At 37.3% G+C, this 13,266-nt stretch overlaps 1 protein-coding gene across 3 annotated transcripts in view; it reads left to right on the top strand.

The window, feature by feature from the left end:
* The window catches only part of FAM81A (family with sequence similarity 81 member A), a 79,567-nt gene extending 73,945 nt beyond the window's left edge, over positions 1-5,622 (top strand). For all 3 annotated transcript variants that reach the window (XM_036736978.1, XM_036736979.1, XM_036736980.1), the window contains exons 7-9: positions 1,485-1,620; positions 3,721-3,916; positions 5,017-5,622. In XM_036736978.1, coding sequence (XP_036592873.1) covers positions 1,485-1,620; positions 3,721-3,916; positions 5,017-5,141 — 457 coding nt within the window. In that variant the 3' untranslated portion in view covers positions 5,142-5,622. The remainder of the gene's footprint in view (positions 1-1,484; positions 1,621-3,720; positions 3,917-5,016) is intronic.
* The last annotated feature ends 7,644 nt before the right edge of the window (positions 5,623-13,266 follow it).

Genomic DNA, 13,266 nt, shown 5'->3' with positions numbered 1-13,266 from the left:
GCAGTCAGAATTTTGGAACTCAGATCATCTGACTCCAAAATTACAGTGCTTTCCCCCCACTATACCACAATTCTTTTGTGTATTTTCTCTACTAGCCTGTTTTTCAGTGGTTAAGATTACAAAATATTTAGTGACTATAATAACACATTTAAGTAAGAAAACAGCTTTGAGCAAGAAGTGTCGACCATTCCTCATAAGTAAAGATGCAAAACCTTAAATGAGTATCATGCTTTGTGTTTTCCTCAGGAGCATTTTGGCTATAGAGCAAGAAATGTAGCTGACCTGTTTCATATTTCTCTTGTTTCTTTTATATTCTTTCATCTGAGACTTAAAAAACACTTAATACTTAATCCCTCAATACTCTGTTGTTCATTTTAACATTTAGAAAAGTTAAAAGCATTTTCTTTTCTATGTTATTTGTCTATTCTTACAATGAAAAAATCTTGTATCTTGTAAAAATTATACACATGGCATGTGTGCGCATACCCACACAGAGCCAGATTCTTCTCTCTAGGTATATTGGATATAGCAGAGTACTCCTTGGTTATGGAGAGGAGAAACATTTCTTTCATTTCCACCCCTGGTTTCTTTGCTTTAATAGCTCTTCTCTTAGTAGGTGCATGGCTTCTAGGTAACACAATTGCATAAACTGCTTAGGAAGCAGCAAAAAGATAGTAGGAGCTTACCTTGAAGCTTACCTTTATTCTAAACAAGGAGTAAAATTTTGTATCCTTTTTGTAAGCCTACATACTTCAAGGGTATCAGTACTGGCACCCTCTCCATCAATGCATATTGCAACTGCAACTCTCCTCTTTGTCTCCCACACACAAGTCAGAGATTATCTCATGAACTTTGTGTGCCCAAACTGCTGGTGATAAGCCTTTATAAGCTTAGACCGTACCTCAGAGGATAGACATAAAGTCTGTTGCAAGCCTTTTCTCTAAGCCTTTTCAACTTAGAAAATTAGGAACAGCCGGAGATTGTGTTCTGCTGGCATTGCTTTTGAGACTCCAGAGTCACCTCCTTGCCATGATGAGACACCTGATGGGAGGTTCTTTTACAATTTCACTAGAATCCCATTTTCAATCTGTAAGTCACAGAGAGAAATGCTACTAAGGATGAAATAACTTCGAAATTTGTGGAACTTTTCTCAGTATTTGAAAAGGAATGTGATTTCTATTATGCTTTCTCTATTTTCTAATCTTCCATAGCATGCGTTAAGGTGCTTGATTGTGTTCTATTTCTTATTGTTCTCTGTTTCACGCCTTTAAGAATTATTACCTGCATTGGTTCCTTAAGAGCAAGTAGCATATTTTATTCTTTTCTGTTATTGGTCTTTTCTATTCTCCATATCTTAGCATAGTTCAGAACACATAGTTGATATATGATAAGTACTTGTTGAATGTTTATATTTGTATAGAGCTGTAAGTGAGAGAGTAAAACGCTTTGGAGTTGTTGTCAATTAACTAGTTTTCCTTTCTTAGATTTAAAGGTACAGTGGAAGAACTTAGCAGCCAGATTTTGTCTGCACGGAACTGGTTACAACAGGAGCAAGAACGGATAGAAAAAGAACTTTTACAGAAGATTGATCAACTTGCCTTGGTTGTTAAGGAAAATAGTGTAGGTATCTGTTATTATGTTTGTATTACCTAATAAAACAACATTTAGAAATCCATGTTAGGGGCTGTTTTGATCACGCATACCAACTGGCTGTCAGTTTACTTAATTTTATATAAGTTTTGGGGGGTTTTAAGTCAGGGTCTTTTTCTGTATTTTGTTTTCCCTTCATACTTTAAAGAGACAAAGGTACTTATATTTGTTTGGGCTTATTTAACCTGTATAGACAGATAAATTCAGGGACTTCGGACTAAATAAATTGAATTTGAGGGTATCCAAATTTATCATCCAAATTAAGCAAATAAACCAAGTAAAACCAGCTAATATCTTTTGACATTTGGCTTTGTAGACACCTAACCTCAAAGACCTAGTTTTGGTGATTCTGTTATCATTGAATAATTTTGTTTGCCCTAAAATCAAATATGTTTGGAGAAGTTATATTTCCAAAAAAGTAGAGACAAAATTATAGCTGCCATTATTTTTCCTCATTTGCTTCTGTTCTTATGCTTGAGGACTCCTAGTAACTGCTTAGAGTTCCACATACTTGTTTGAAAATTTGGTGTAGAACAAATTTTACATATGTAGGGGTCCAAAGAGAATGATGATTGCTGGGATAGCTCTCAAGATGTTGTTGGTAGTCAAGAATTCCTAAGCTCTGGCTTTACATGGACTTGGTTCTGTCTTAGGGGATGCCCTTCTGCTTTCCCTCATAACACTCTTTGGATCTTTGTGTCCCCACCCAGAGTTTACTCCAGGAAACTTTTAATATAAACTAAGTGTGGTCTAGGTTTCTACAGATGTGGGTAAGATATCTTCAACGAGGAACTTAGGTTCCCTCTTAGCTCTTATGTACTCCCAGGAGTTTTTTGGAAGAAAAGGAAAAAGGACTGAGAAGGTCTGATACCATCCTTTCATAGGACAGAACAAATGGGTGACTCCTCCCTCAACAGTATGGCCAACTAATTCATCTCCTTTAAACCAAACCCAGCCTCCGTGGGGCATTTCCATACCCTTCCTAGGAAGATACAAAGTCCCAAACAAAAACTAACTACTCCAGAGCTTAAGTTGATCAGGGAACTTCCTTGACCAACCAGCTACACATCCCATTTTCAGAAGTTATTGGGCAGCAAACCTCTTTAACATCTCTTGAATACACCTCTGACATTGCCACTGCTCCAGTGCAGGTCCTCGTCACCTCAGACCTGGATTACTGCAATAGCTGCTGGTGGGTCTGCCTACCTTAAGTCTCTCCTCACTCCAATCCATTCAGCCACCAAAGGGATTCCTAAAGCCCAGCTCCAACCATATTCCCTACTCAGTAAACTCCCGTGGCTCCCTATTGCCTCCAGGATCATATACAAAATGCTCTGTTTGACATTAAAAATCCTTTATAACCTTTCTAGTCTTCTTACACCTTAAAACCCAACTCATACTCTTTGATTCAGTGACATTGGCTCCTGGCTGTTCCACAAAGCACTTCATCTCTCAGCTCTGGGCATTTTCTCTGTTTGTCTCCCATGCCTGGAATGTTTTCCTTCTTCTACTCAGACTACTGACCTCTCTGGTTTCCTGTAAGTCCCAACTAAAATCCCACCTCCTACAGGAAGTCTTCCCCAATTCCTCTTAATTCTAGTGCCTTTTCTCCATTAATTATTCTCTGTTTATCCTGTATATAGCTTGCATTGTATATATTTGTCTGCAAGTTGTCTCCTCTATTGGACTGTAAGCTCCTTGAGGGAAGGGACTGTTTCTTTTTCTTATTTGTATCACCGGTGCCTGGAACATAGTAAGCACCTAATAGATGTTTGATTAATTTTTGCCCTTATATCATTCTTATTTTTGTACATCTGCTTTCTTTACCCTTTCTCAATTCCCCATTAGATAATAATTTTCTTTAAGGCAAGAACTGTTGTTTCCAGTCATTTTTAATTATTGTATCCTCATTGCCTTGAACATTGTAGGTGCTTAACAAATGTATCGAATTTAATTGGCCCATTGTTTATGTTCACGTCCAGCATAGTAATTAAGTGACAACAATACTCCCCACATGAAATGCAGTTTCATTCTAGAGTGATTAAGTGCAATTATTTTCATCCATCCTAGGAAATCAGTGAAAGGACCATAGAGAAGAAGTTCACTCAGATGTCAGCAAAGCTTGATAAAATAGAAGAGATACAAAAGAAAAATATGGAAGCACAGAGACTGAAATCTGATGATGAGAAGATCAATATCCGAATCAGCAAGATTGAATTGCAGATGAATGAAGAGATGAAAGAAATGAAAGCAGAAGTCAATGCTGGTAGGGCAAAAAATATATAAATGTAGTTTATGTTCACTTTGATGTAAAAACAAAATGATTTGTATCATTCTCCACAATCTTCTAGAAACTATGTTAATAGTAAAAGTAAGTATACCATAGTGTTCCAAAAGTATACCAAGCCACTTTCCTGAACAGTTATGGTGGATTAATATATAAAAATGGTCTTGAAATTCCATACAATTACCCTTTGCCGGCTAAAGTAAGCTATTTTCAGCACTTGTAAAGGAGGACTATGTCGGGAACCAAATTGTTGTGCTAGCAACTTAACTTGCCTATTTAGGTTTCATCTTTTACCCAAAAAGACAGTGAGTAAATTTCTAGCATAATATCCAAGGTCTCATTATGATACAGAAATCAGTATACACCTTCACCTGCTTTTTTAGGGTATAAGGACATTTAGTCTTTCATCCTTCTGGGGCAGGAAACATGATTTTCAATGTATTTCACTGCCCTGCTTGTGCTACTCATGCTGCTCTCATCCCAAGCATATGAAGGAATTAATTCTCCATATATGCTAATTTGTTTTTCTTTTGTCAGGTGGAAATTAAAATTATTTATTAGCTTAGGAATGACTTTGTTGAAAATATTGAAGGTTTAATACTATTTTGAAAGGTAGAAACTGACAGTCAATGTGTAAATTAGATAATTACTTGTTAATATAGTTCTGTAGAAACTACTTTGTTGGGCTATAATATTGTCCAAGTAGATTATTGAATTACTTAGGGAAATGTCTATTGGATTATATCACAGTATAATTAATTCTTGTTGGGGTATTTTATTATCATTTAATATTGTATAGTTTCATGAATTAGTTTATGGAATACTTTCAATATACCACTGAGGCAATTAATAATAGGAAGTGGCCCAAGAAATGTTAATGTGTCTTTCCCTAATCATTTCCTAAAAAGTTACTTTTCAATGTCAGGGCCTTTTAAATATAAGGTTGAAACTTCATTTTGAACTTGTTTCAGCAGTCAGTAGGATTGCATTGTAATTAAAATTTTTATTTTGATATAGAATTTAGCCTTGACACAGCATTTGCAAATTTTTAACTTTTGTGAAATTTACATCTTTATAAGGGTTTGCAGCCATCTATGAAAGCATAGGATCACTCAGACAAGTTCTTGAAGCCAAAATGAAACTTGATAAAGACCAGATACAGAAGCAAATTCATCAGCTAAAGAAACAAGATTCTCCCATGTAAAGAGATTTGGGACAGTGATGATCTAAAAGAAGAGTTTGTCAGTGGGGCTAGGAGCCTGGATGTTTGTGCAGTATGGTTTGCTCTTCCAGGATGTGCATGCACTGAACAATGTGTCATGGGCCTAAATTTTTAACTTGAGTTGTGAAGACAATCTTTAGGTAAGAAGAGTAAGTACTTTTTTATAACTTAATTTCACTTATAAATATAAATTCTATGGAATTTGTTCCATTTTAGAAAGACTGAAAACTCTTGAAAATATTTTTCTTCTGTGAATTAAAATTTTAAATTATTGTAGTGATACTTTAGCCAAGACTGTTCATCATTTTAAAAATGTCAGTATGGAGGTTTATGTTAGTAAGGTAATGAATTTGTTAGAGCAATTGATATGCAAAAGATATGTCTTGACAGAAGAAATAATTCAACGTTTAAGTCTATGTTTGGATTTTATTGTTGTCTGTACATTTCCTGCTTTCTTTGCTTCCTTTAATTCTTTCCCTTTCACTTGGAATTTCCATGATAATTTGAGTTTTCAGTTTTTTAAAAATTGCAATTTATTCTACTTGGATTCAATACCACTTGAATCCAATTCAAATATTATAAGGGATTCATGATGCTTCTTCACCTGCCATATAGATTATTATCTATTTGAAAATAAAGTGACAATCAAGATTAATTTCTGGAAAATATAGAGCCAAAAATTGCTTAAGTTATCTGGATATTTCAGATGTCTAACATAAAACATGAGTTTTCTGAATACTTTTTAGCTTTCCACAGCTTATATGATGAGAACCATATTCTGTATAATGGAATTATGGCTCACAGTAAGCTGTTTATGCAGAATTGCACATTAACTACAATATGATGTGATGGTTTTTCAGGATTTTTATGAACCATTTCCTAAATGTTTCCAAAATGAAGCTTAAAAACTAGAAAAATACTTTGTATATTATAATAATTATTGTAAGTGTATTATTGTGCCTTGTTTTTATTATGTCAATGCACTGTACCCTGAAGGTTTTGCTGACAAAATAGAAGGCATGATAATTCAAAAATGTGATGTAAAAATGAGATGCTATGTATTTTAAAATTGTATAATGTACTAGAAATTTTATCATTGTTAAAATATGATACGTCAGTATATTCTTTAATGAAATAAATAATTCATACTTTTGTATGGACAGGGATTCAAGCTGGCATTGAATTTATAACATTGTTAAGATATTTTCAGCCAGGTGAATGGAATTTTTATGTTATAGGTGTATTATTTTCAATTGCTACATTTAATTATAAATTGAAAATTAACACCTATGCTGTAATCTAATCTAGATGCTTATAAATCTATGGGTGTAAGATCTATACTGAGAAAACCGTTCTAAACTGTGAGGGTGCTGTAGAAAAAAATAAAAATAGGATTATTTTAAATTTTTGTTACTTTATTTTATTGCTTTATTTTGCTAAGGACTCAGGAAAAGAGGCACCTTCTGTTTTTAAAATTAGTCATAAATAAATCATTTAACTGGCTATTACTGTTTGCCCTTGCAAAATGCACTACTAAAACACATACATTTTTCCTCCTTGTCTTGGCAAAGGTTAAAAGAGCTCCTGGGATAAGATAGATGACATTAGTAGTTGTAAACATTTGGCCACCAACCTATGTTTTCTTTACTTCGATTCTAGCTTCTTAAACGAGTATCTACGGCCATGGCAGCTCTCTCCTCCACAAACCCCCAGAACTGTTTCTCCTTTTGAGGTAGAAACCAATCCTAGTAGAGACCTTGGTCCCTCTCATTAGGCACATAGTACTTGGAAGCAGCTGGCTGAGATGTGGTTAGGGATGCTGTGGTGGCTTCTCCTCTTCTCTAGGTTGAAGGGAGTATGTGAGGTCTTAGCCTGTCAGGATCATCTGAGCAGGATCTGTGGAATATGTGTAAGTTGGCTAGACAGATGACAAGGCCCTTTTGTCGTCCTAGAGTCCAGGATCCTATGGCCCTGATTCTTTTTATATACAAGGATGGGATTGAGCTTCTGGGGAAATGGGTTAGTTGGTTAGGGCTTCATTTGGAGGCACAGCTTTACATCTACATATGCTGAGCAAGGATAAATAATGCCAGTTACCACAAAGAAAATAATATCTTTGAAAGTATGAAATTAGTTTATTTCTTTGGCATTATAGTCATTTAGGCCAATGCCCTTTCAAGCCCGCTACACAGGGTGAATGGCGATGGGAGCTTTGTCCCTCCTTAGCTGTTGATCTGTCCATTCTGAGGAGGGAGCATCAGTATCCATGAACTTCTTTAAAAGAAGTGATAAATACCAAATTAGGTTCTTAATGAAGGAGAGACTATATGAAAGCAGATGATAATCAGCTGTGTGCTGGATTTCTCAGGTGCTTCCGATGTCATGGTCCTTCATGTAATGAGCTATATTGTATTCTTATCACCAAAGTCTAAATGTAAAACATCTGTGGTGTTATTTTCCTTTATCAGAAATTTGTAATAAACAGTGCCATAAAAACCCCACATGTAAATTCTATGTATGGTTTTAATAAAAAATGGTTAAATTTGGTGTGTGGACTTAACTCTGTAGAATACTGTATGAAATGATGTTACCCAAGCTTAGTTTCCATGGATACTATGTGTTCATTGAACTGCCTGACTATGGATTCCTCAGTGGTACAAAATTCTCTACATATTCTTTTCACTGTCATAGTGCCTGTGTTGTGTGGTTGCCTTGTTACAAAATTCTTATTATATTTTCAAGTAACTAAATCCCTTCAGGAGGGTCCAAAATGGATGAGATAAGATATACCAAACTCCATGCTTTAGATGTTACAATGAACTTTTGGGTTTATAATAAATTTATACAGGACAATTTTTAGTTAATAAAAGTCTCACTGCTTTAGTTGATTTAATGGCTTCCTCATGCTGCTGCATAAATGTATCATGCAAAAAGATATCTTAAATAGTGTGTTTGGTTGATTATTTTTTAGTAAACTACATAACTTTTCTTTAATGTAGGACTCTAGCGCAAAAGTCTAAGGGTTCACTAAGTACCGGTCCTGCAGGTAGATGCATATTATGGATCACAGGGTAAAGAGTGGGACTTTAAGTACATTGAGACAAGACTGAGTGTACAGAATAGGGAACAGGGGGAAAAGGTTGGACTTGGGCTACTTTGTTGAAGCTAGTGGCAAAAGTATCAGTCTGAAGACTGTAAACAAGGTGAGCAGTCCAGAGTAAAGGCAAGAGCAAAGTCATAGGTCACTTCCAGGAGGGCAAGCTGAATTCAGAGTGTGTACAAATATTATAGATGAGGGGAAATAGTAGATCAGAGAGCAGGCAGAAAAGATCAGGACTGGAAGGACACAAATAAAAGAAGAAAGGGCAAGGTGGTTACTTAAAAGTCTAGAAAAATAGAGTCAAGAATCAGGGCATGTTCAAGAAGTAAATTATAATAGGATTCAATCATCATCTCTATGTAGGTAATTTTCAGATTTATCTATCCAGTTTTAATCTTCAACTTGAACTGTGGTCCCACATTTCTAAGTGCACACTGGATATCTCTCCATTAACATCGCAGTTCACACGTCAAATTGGACACGAATTCGTCCTCTTCCCACTTTAAACCCACCTCTCTTCTCAATTTCCTTGTTTCTTCTGAGGACACCAAAATGTTCCCACTCATTAAGATTCAGAGCCTCAGAATCATCTCTTTATTTTTCCCCTCTTCCTTTCTCAAGCCCCATATCTGTTTGCCAGAATTATCTACACAAGACGCAGGTCTGACCGCATCCCTCAAAAACCTTGTTCAAAAACCTTCAGTGACTTCCCATTGTCCTTAGGGTCAAATGAGACAAAGTGCTTTTTCAACCTTAAATTGCTATTTAAATGTCAGTTATGATCTAGTTGGTATAGTGGGAAGAATACTGAATTGGGCATCAGGAGGGATCTGTGTTCAAATCTGGTCTTTGATGTTTACCAATTGTGTGATTCTGGGCAAGTCCCTTAATCTCTGTAAGCATCAGTTTTCTCATTATAAAATGAGAGTAATAACACCTGCAGTACACCTTTCATAGGACTGTTGTTAGGAATAAAGTTAGTGTGGTAAAGATGTCCTGAAAGTTGGAGGTTTGGGCCAGCCACTGAATCATCTTGCCAGGATTTGTGTTAGTCATGGCTTTTGGAGAAGGATAAGAGGTGGGTGTTGCCAGTGTTTGGCGAGATTGGCCTGGTGAGCATAATGATATATGTAAAACACTTTGCAAACCTTAAAGTAGTGACTAAATGTCAGTTGTTCTACTGAACAGAACTGTTTGTTAGTAATCTGGAGGACGTTCTTGAAAATTCATTTCCTCTTGGTCAAATAAACACTTTTGAAAGTTGACATAAATGCAATACTTGGGCAGGTTATCAAAGGAATAGCTGGACATAAAAGTTTTGAGTGTGCTATAATAATTAAAATGTCATCAAGAATAAGTGACCATGAATTGATTAAGGAAGTTCTACTGGGTATTATGAGATCCTGAAATGTGACTGAGGCATTACAAAATTCAAATGCCATTGCCCAGTATATAAAATACTGTCTTGTGGGAAATTCTACTTTCGACTCATGCTCTGGCTTTCATGTTCTTACAGCTATTCCGTTAGGGACAGTTACTTTAGATTGTAAACTGTTTGGGGGTTCTATCTGTTATCAGTGCAAAAATACAGGCCTTACCCTTCTTACTTATGAAGAAAGAGTTCCTGCTTTCAATGGGTGGATAAAACCCCATTCCAAATTTTCTCAGTTACCCTCTAGCTCCGGAGCTGAAGAGTAGTTTTCATGAAAGTGCTTGCTTTTTCAAAGAGTCCTTTATTTCAAGGAACTTAGAGTATGTTGAGAAACATTACAGAACTTTGGTTCTTCGTTAGAAATAAATCAGATAGTCACATAGTTTGGGAGAGACTTTTGGGAAAGAACTTTTTGTTCAAGATGTCTGGAAGACAGTGGCAGGATTCTGGGACAAATTTCCCAAGCTTGGTGGATAGCTATTGTTGCTAGTAAAGAGAAGAGCTAGGTGTTCCCAGTAACAGGCAGGACCCGTCTAGTGAACCAGTTGCTCTCGTTGCCTTGGGACACTAACGAGAAACTAGGAATTCAGCAATTTGGGTACAGAAAAGAGTCCTTTGATGGCTACAGGCTATTGCCATGGTCATGGATTTTTTTTTTGGCCAGGAAATCCAAAGAATCATGAGTGCAGGAAACCAGATAAAATCAAACTGCACGTGATTTGTGGGGCCAGCATGGCCAAAGGCAGGGTTTTATGGATAACTAGGCCAAGTTATAAGGGAAAACCATCAATTTGCTGTAGTGGGACATTGAGAGTTTGGGAATGTTTGTAGACCTGGGTCTGCCCAAGAGCACTGGATGAATCTCTCATATCAGTCTTGAACAATATTGTTCCTGCAGAGAAGGTAGTTGGGGTACATAGTTTCCAGTTTCCCAGGTAGATGTGCCACTTGAGAATCATCAAAGGTAATGGTGTACTGATAAATATTTAACAACCAGCTCTCCAAAAAAAATTTTTTTTAAAGCAAGACACACTTTTTTGTTTACATTTTCTCTGTCACTTTCTTGACAATCAGCAAATCAAGCTGTAATTTGTGCTTGCCAATTTCTCTTTTTGTTTGTTTTTTGTTGGAGGGGGGAAGGCAGGGCAATTGGGGTTAAGTGACTTGCCCAAGGTCACACAGCTAGTAAGTGTGTCAAGTATCTGAGGCTGAATTTGAACTCAGGTCCTCCTGATTGCAGGGCCAGCGCTCTATTCACTGCGCCATCTAACTGCCCCAACTTGCCATTTCATGAGGTTTAAATGCTGATACTGAATTGGCTGCAACACACCTGTGTTATAGCTAGGATCAGATATAATGGTGGAGTAGTACAGGGAGTAGGGAAAGATTTAGGTTTATGGTAGACATTATTGCTACAATTATCACTAGAGTTACATGGAATGTGAACTATTATATGAGTTGGAGTGTTATGATCAGCTATAGAATTAATGTTAAAGTGGAGTTTGGGTTAGGGTCTAGGATGGTTCACATTAGGGTTGTCGTCAGATATTTGACTTGGATTATAGTTATGGTTAAAGCTTTAGGGTCACAGGTTGTATTTGAATTATGTTGTAGGTCAGGATTTGTTTAGGGTCATGATTAGAGATTTATTTTTTTGTTCTGGGCCTGTGATTTCTTTTATATAGGAGCTCCCAATATGGAAACTCCCCCTACTGATATAAATCATCAAGTCATCTAACAGTCTTAGAAAATGGCCTGGGACCGTAAGAGATTAAATGACCTGCTTATGGCCACACAGAGATAGTATATACCAAGGAAACCCCTCTATCCACTAGGTCATGTTACCTTTCACTATATATTCCATCATTAAGGTAATGCTGATAGTTTGGGGTGAGGTTTTTTTTTTTGTAAAACTGATGACTATTAGTAATCCATACTCTGCCTTGAGAGTTTTACAATCTGAAATGTGTCAAAGGGGAAAAGCAGAAGCCAAAGGTATAGGATATTTTCAAGTACAACTTGTGTAAAAATACACTGACTTTTTTCTTTCTCTTCTCATTATAGTATTTTATTTTCCCCCACTTATATGTAAAAACAATTTTTAATGTTTTTAAAACTTTGAGTTGCAAATTGTTTCCCTCCCTTCCTACCCCCTCATTGGGAAGGCAAGCAATTCGATATAGGTTATACATGTGTAGTCATGCAAAACATATTTCCATATTAGTCATGTTGTGAAAAAAAAAACAGACAAAAACCCGCAGAAAAATAAAGTTAAAAAAAGCATGCTTCAATCTGTATTCAGACGCCATCAGTTGTTTCTCTTGGGGAGAGTTGTCTTGGATCATTGTATTCCTGAGAATGGCTAAATCATCCACAGCTGATCATCCTACAATGTGGCTCTTACCTTGCACACAGTACATTTCACTTTGCATTAGCTTCTGTGAGTCTTTCCAGGTTTTTCTCAGAGCATCCTGCTCATCATTTCTTATAGCCCAATAATGTTCTATCACAATCACATATCACAATTTGTTCAGTGTAAGAACTGGGAGGAGGAGTTTTGTTTCCACAGAACTAAAGATGTGCTTCCCTGCCCTCCCCCACCACAGCTTTAGCAGAAACCAGGCCTCAAGGTCGGTCAGGTGAGATGTCAGAGGCCTGTACACTTTCGAGTGCTTTTTGAGAAGGCAGTCAGGGGAATCAGAGAGGCCAAACCCCTTGAACCAGTTCAAGCTTATCTAGGGTGTGGTCTTGGTCAAGAATCCAGGCCTACTGATTTGCATAATTTGCATATGTTAAAGAGGGAAAGTAGGGGAAGTAAAAGAATATAGTTTCATCCTAAACTAAGACAAGGAAAATCTAATTAACTTCACTTTTGCTTCCGTATCCTTATTATCCTACCTGTATAAACTGTATAACCTAGGAAAACTATGTAAAAAATAAAGACTAAACTAACCGTAACTCTAGCAGGAGTGGAGGGAATGGTTACCCCTGCTCCTGCAGCTGTGTCAGTGTGAGTGTTCCTGTAAGCACTACACCCGCTCTCTTGAGGATCGTGATAAAATGCCTTCCTCTGCCCACTCTGGTCTTGAGTTCTTTGGGTGAGAATGGACAAATCACATGGATCTTCCTAAGGTCAAGTGAAGGGAAGCAATAGCAGTGGAAGCTTGCTGGGCTTACTCCTGGATCTTGTCTTGGGGTGTCCTGTGATCCCCACTGTGGTGTTAAGAGAGCTACCACTCTGGATTCCCTTGGGGAACCCTGTGGTCTACACAGCCTTCTTAAGGGGATATCACTTGGGACTTCTGGCCCTGTCTTGGGAGCCTTGTGATCTTACCGCTGTTCTAAGGGGCCATCACTTGGGTCCTCCTTAGGGTCTGACCCCTAGGAGGTCCTGTGATCCTCACAGATTAAGGGGTGGCTACCACTTGGTCTTCCTCTGGGAGTCCTGTGGTGTGTACAGCCTTCCCTAGGGATTATCACAGGGCTCTTCCTCAGGACTTTGGCCCTGCCTAGGAAGTCCAATGATCGATCCCCAAAGCCGCGTGTTCTCACAATTTGGGGAAGTCCAGTGATCC

This window comes from Trichosurus vulpecula, chromosome 8 (assembly GCF_011100635.1).
Source record: "Trichosurus vulpecula isolate mTriVul1 chromosome 8, mTriVul1.pri, whole genome shotgun sequence".
NCBI lineage: Eukaryota > Metazoa > Chordata > Mammalia > Diprotodontia > Phalangeridae > Trichosurus > Trichosurus vulpecula.
This window is presented reverse-complemented; position numbering and strand designations above follow the sequence as displayed.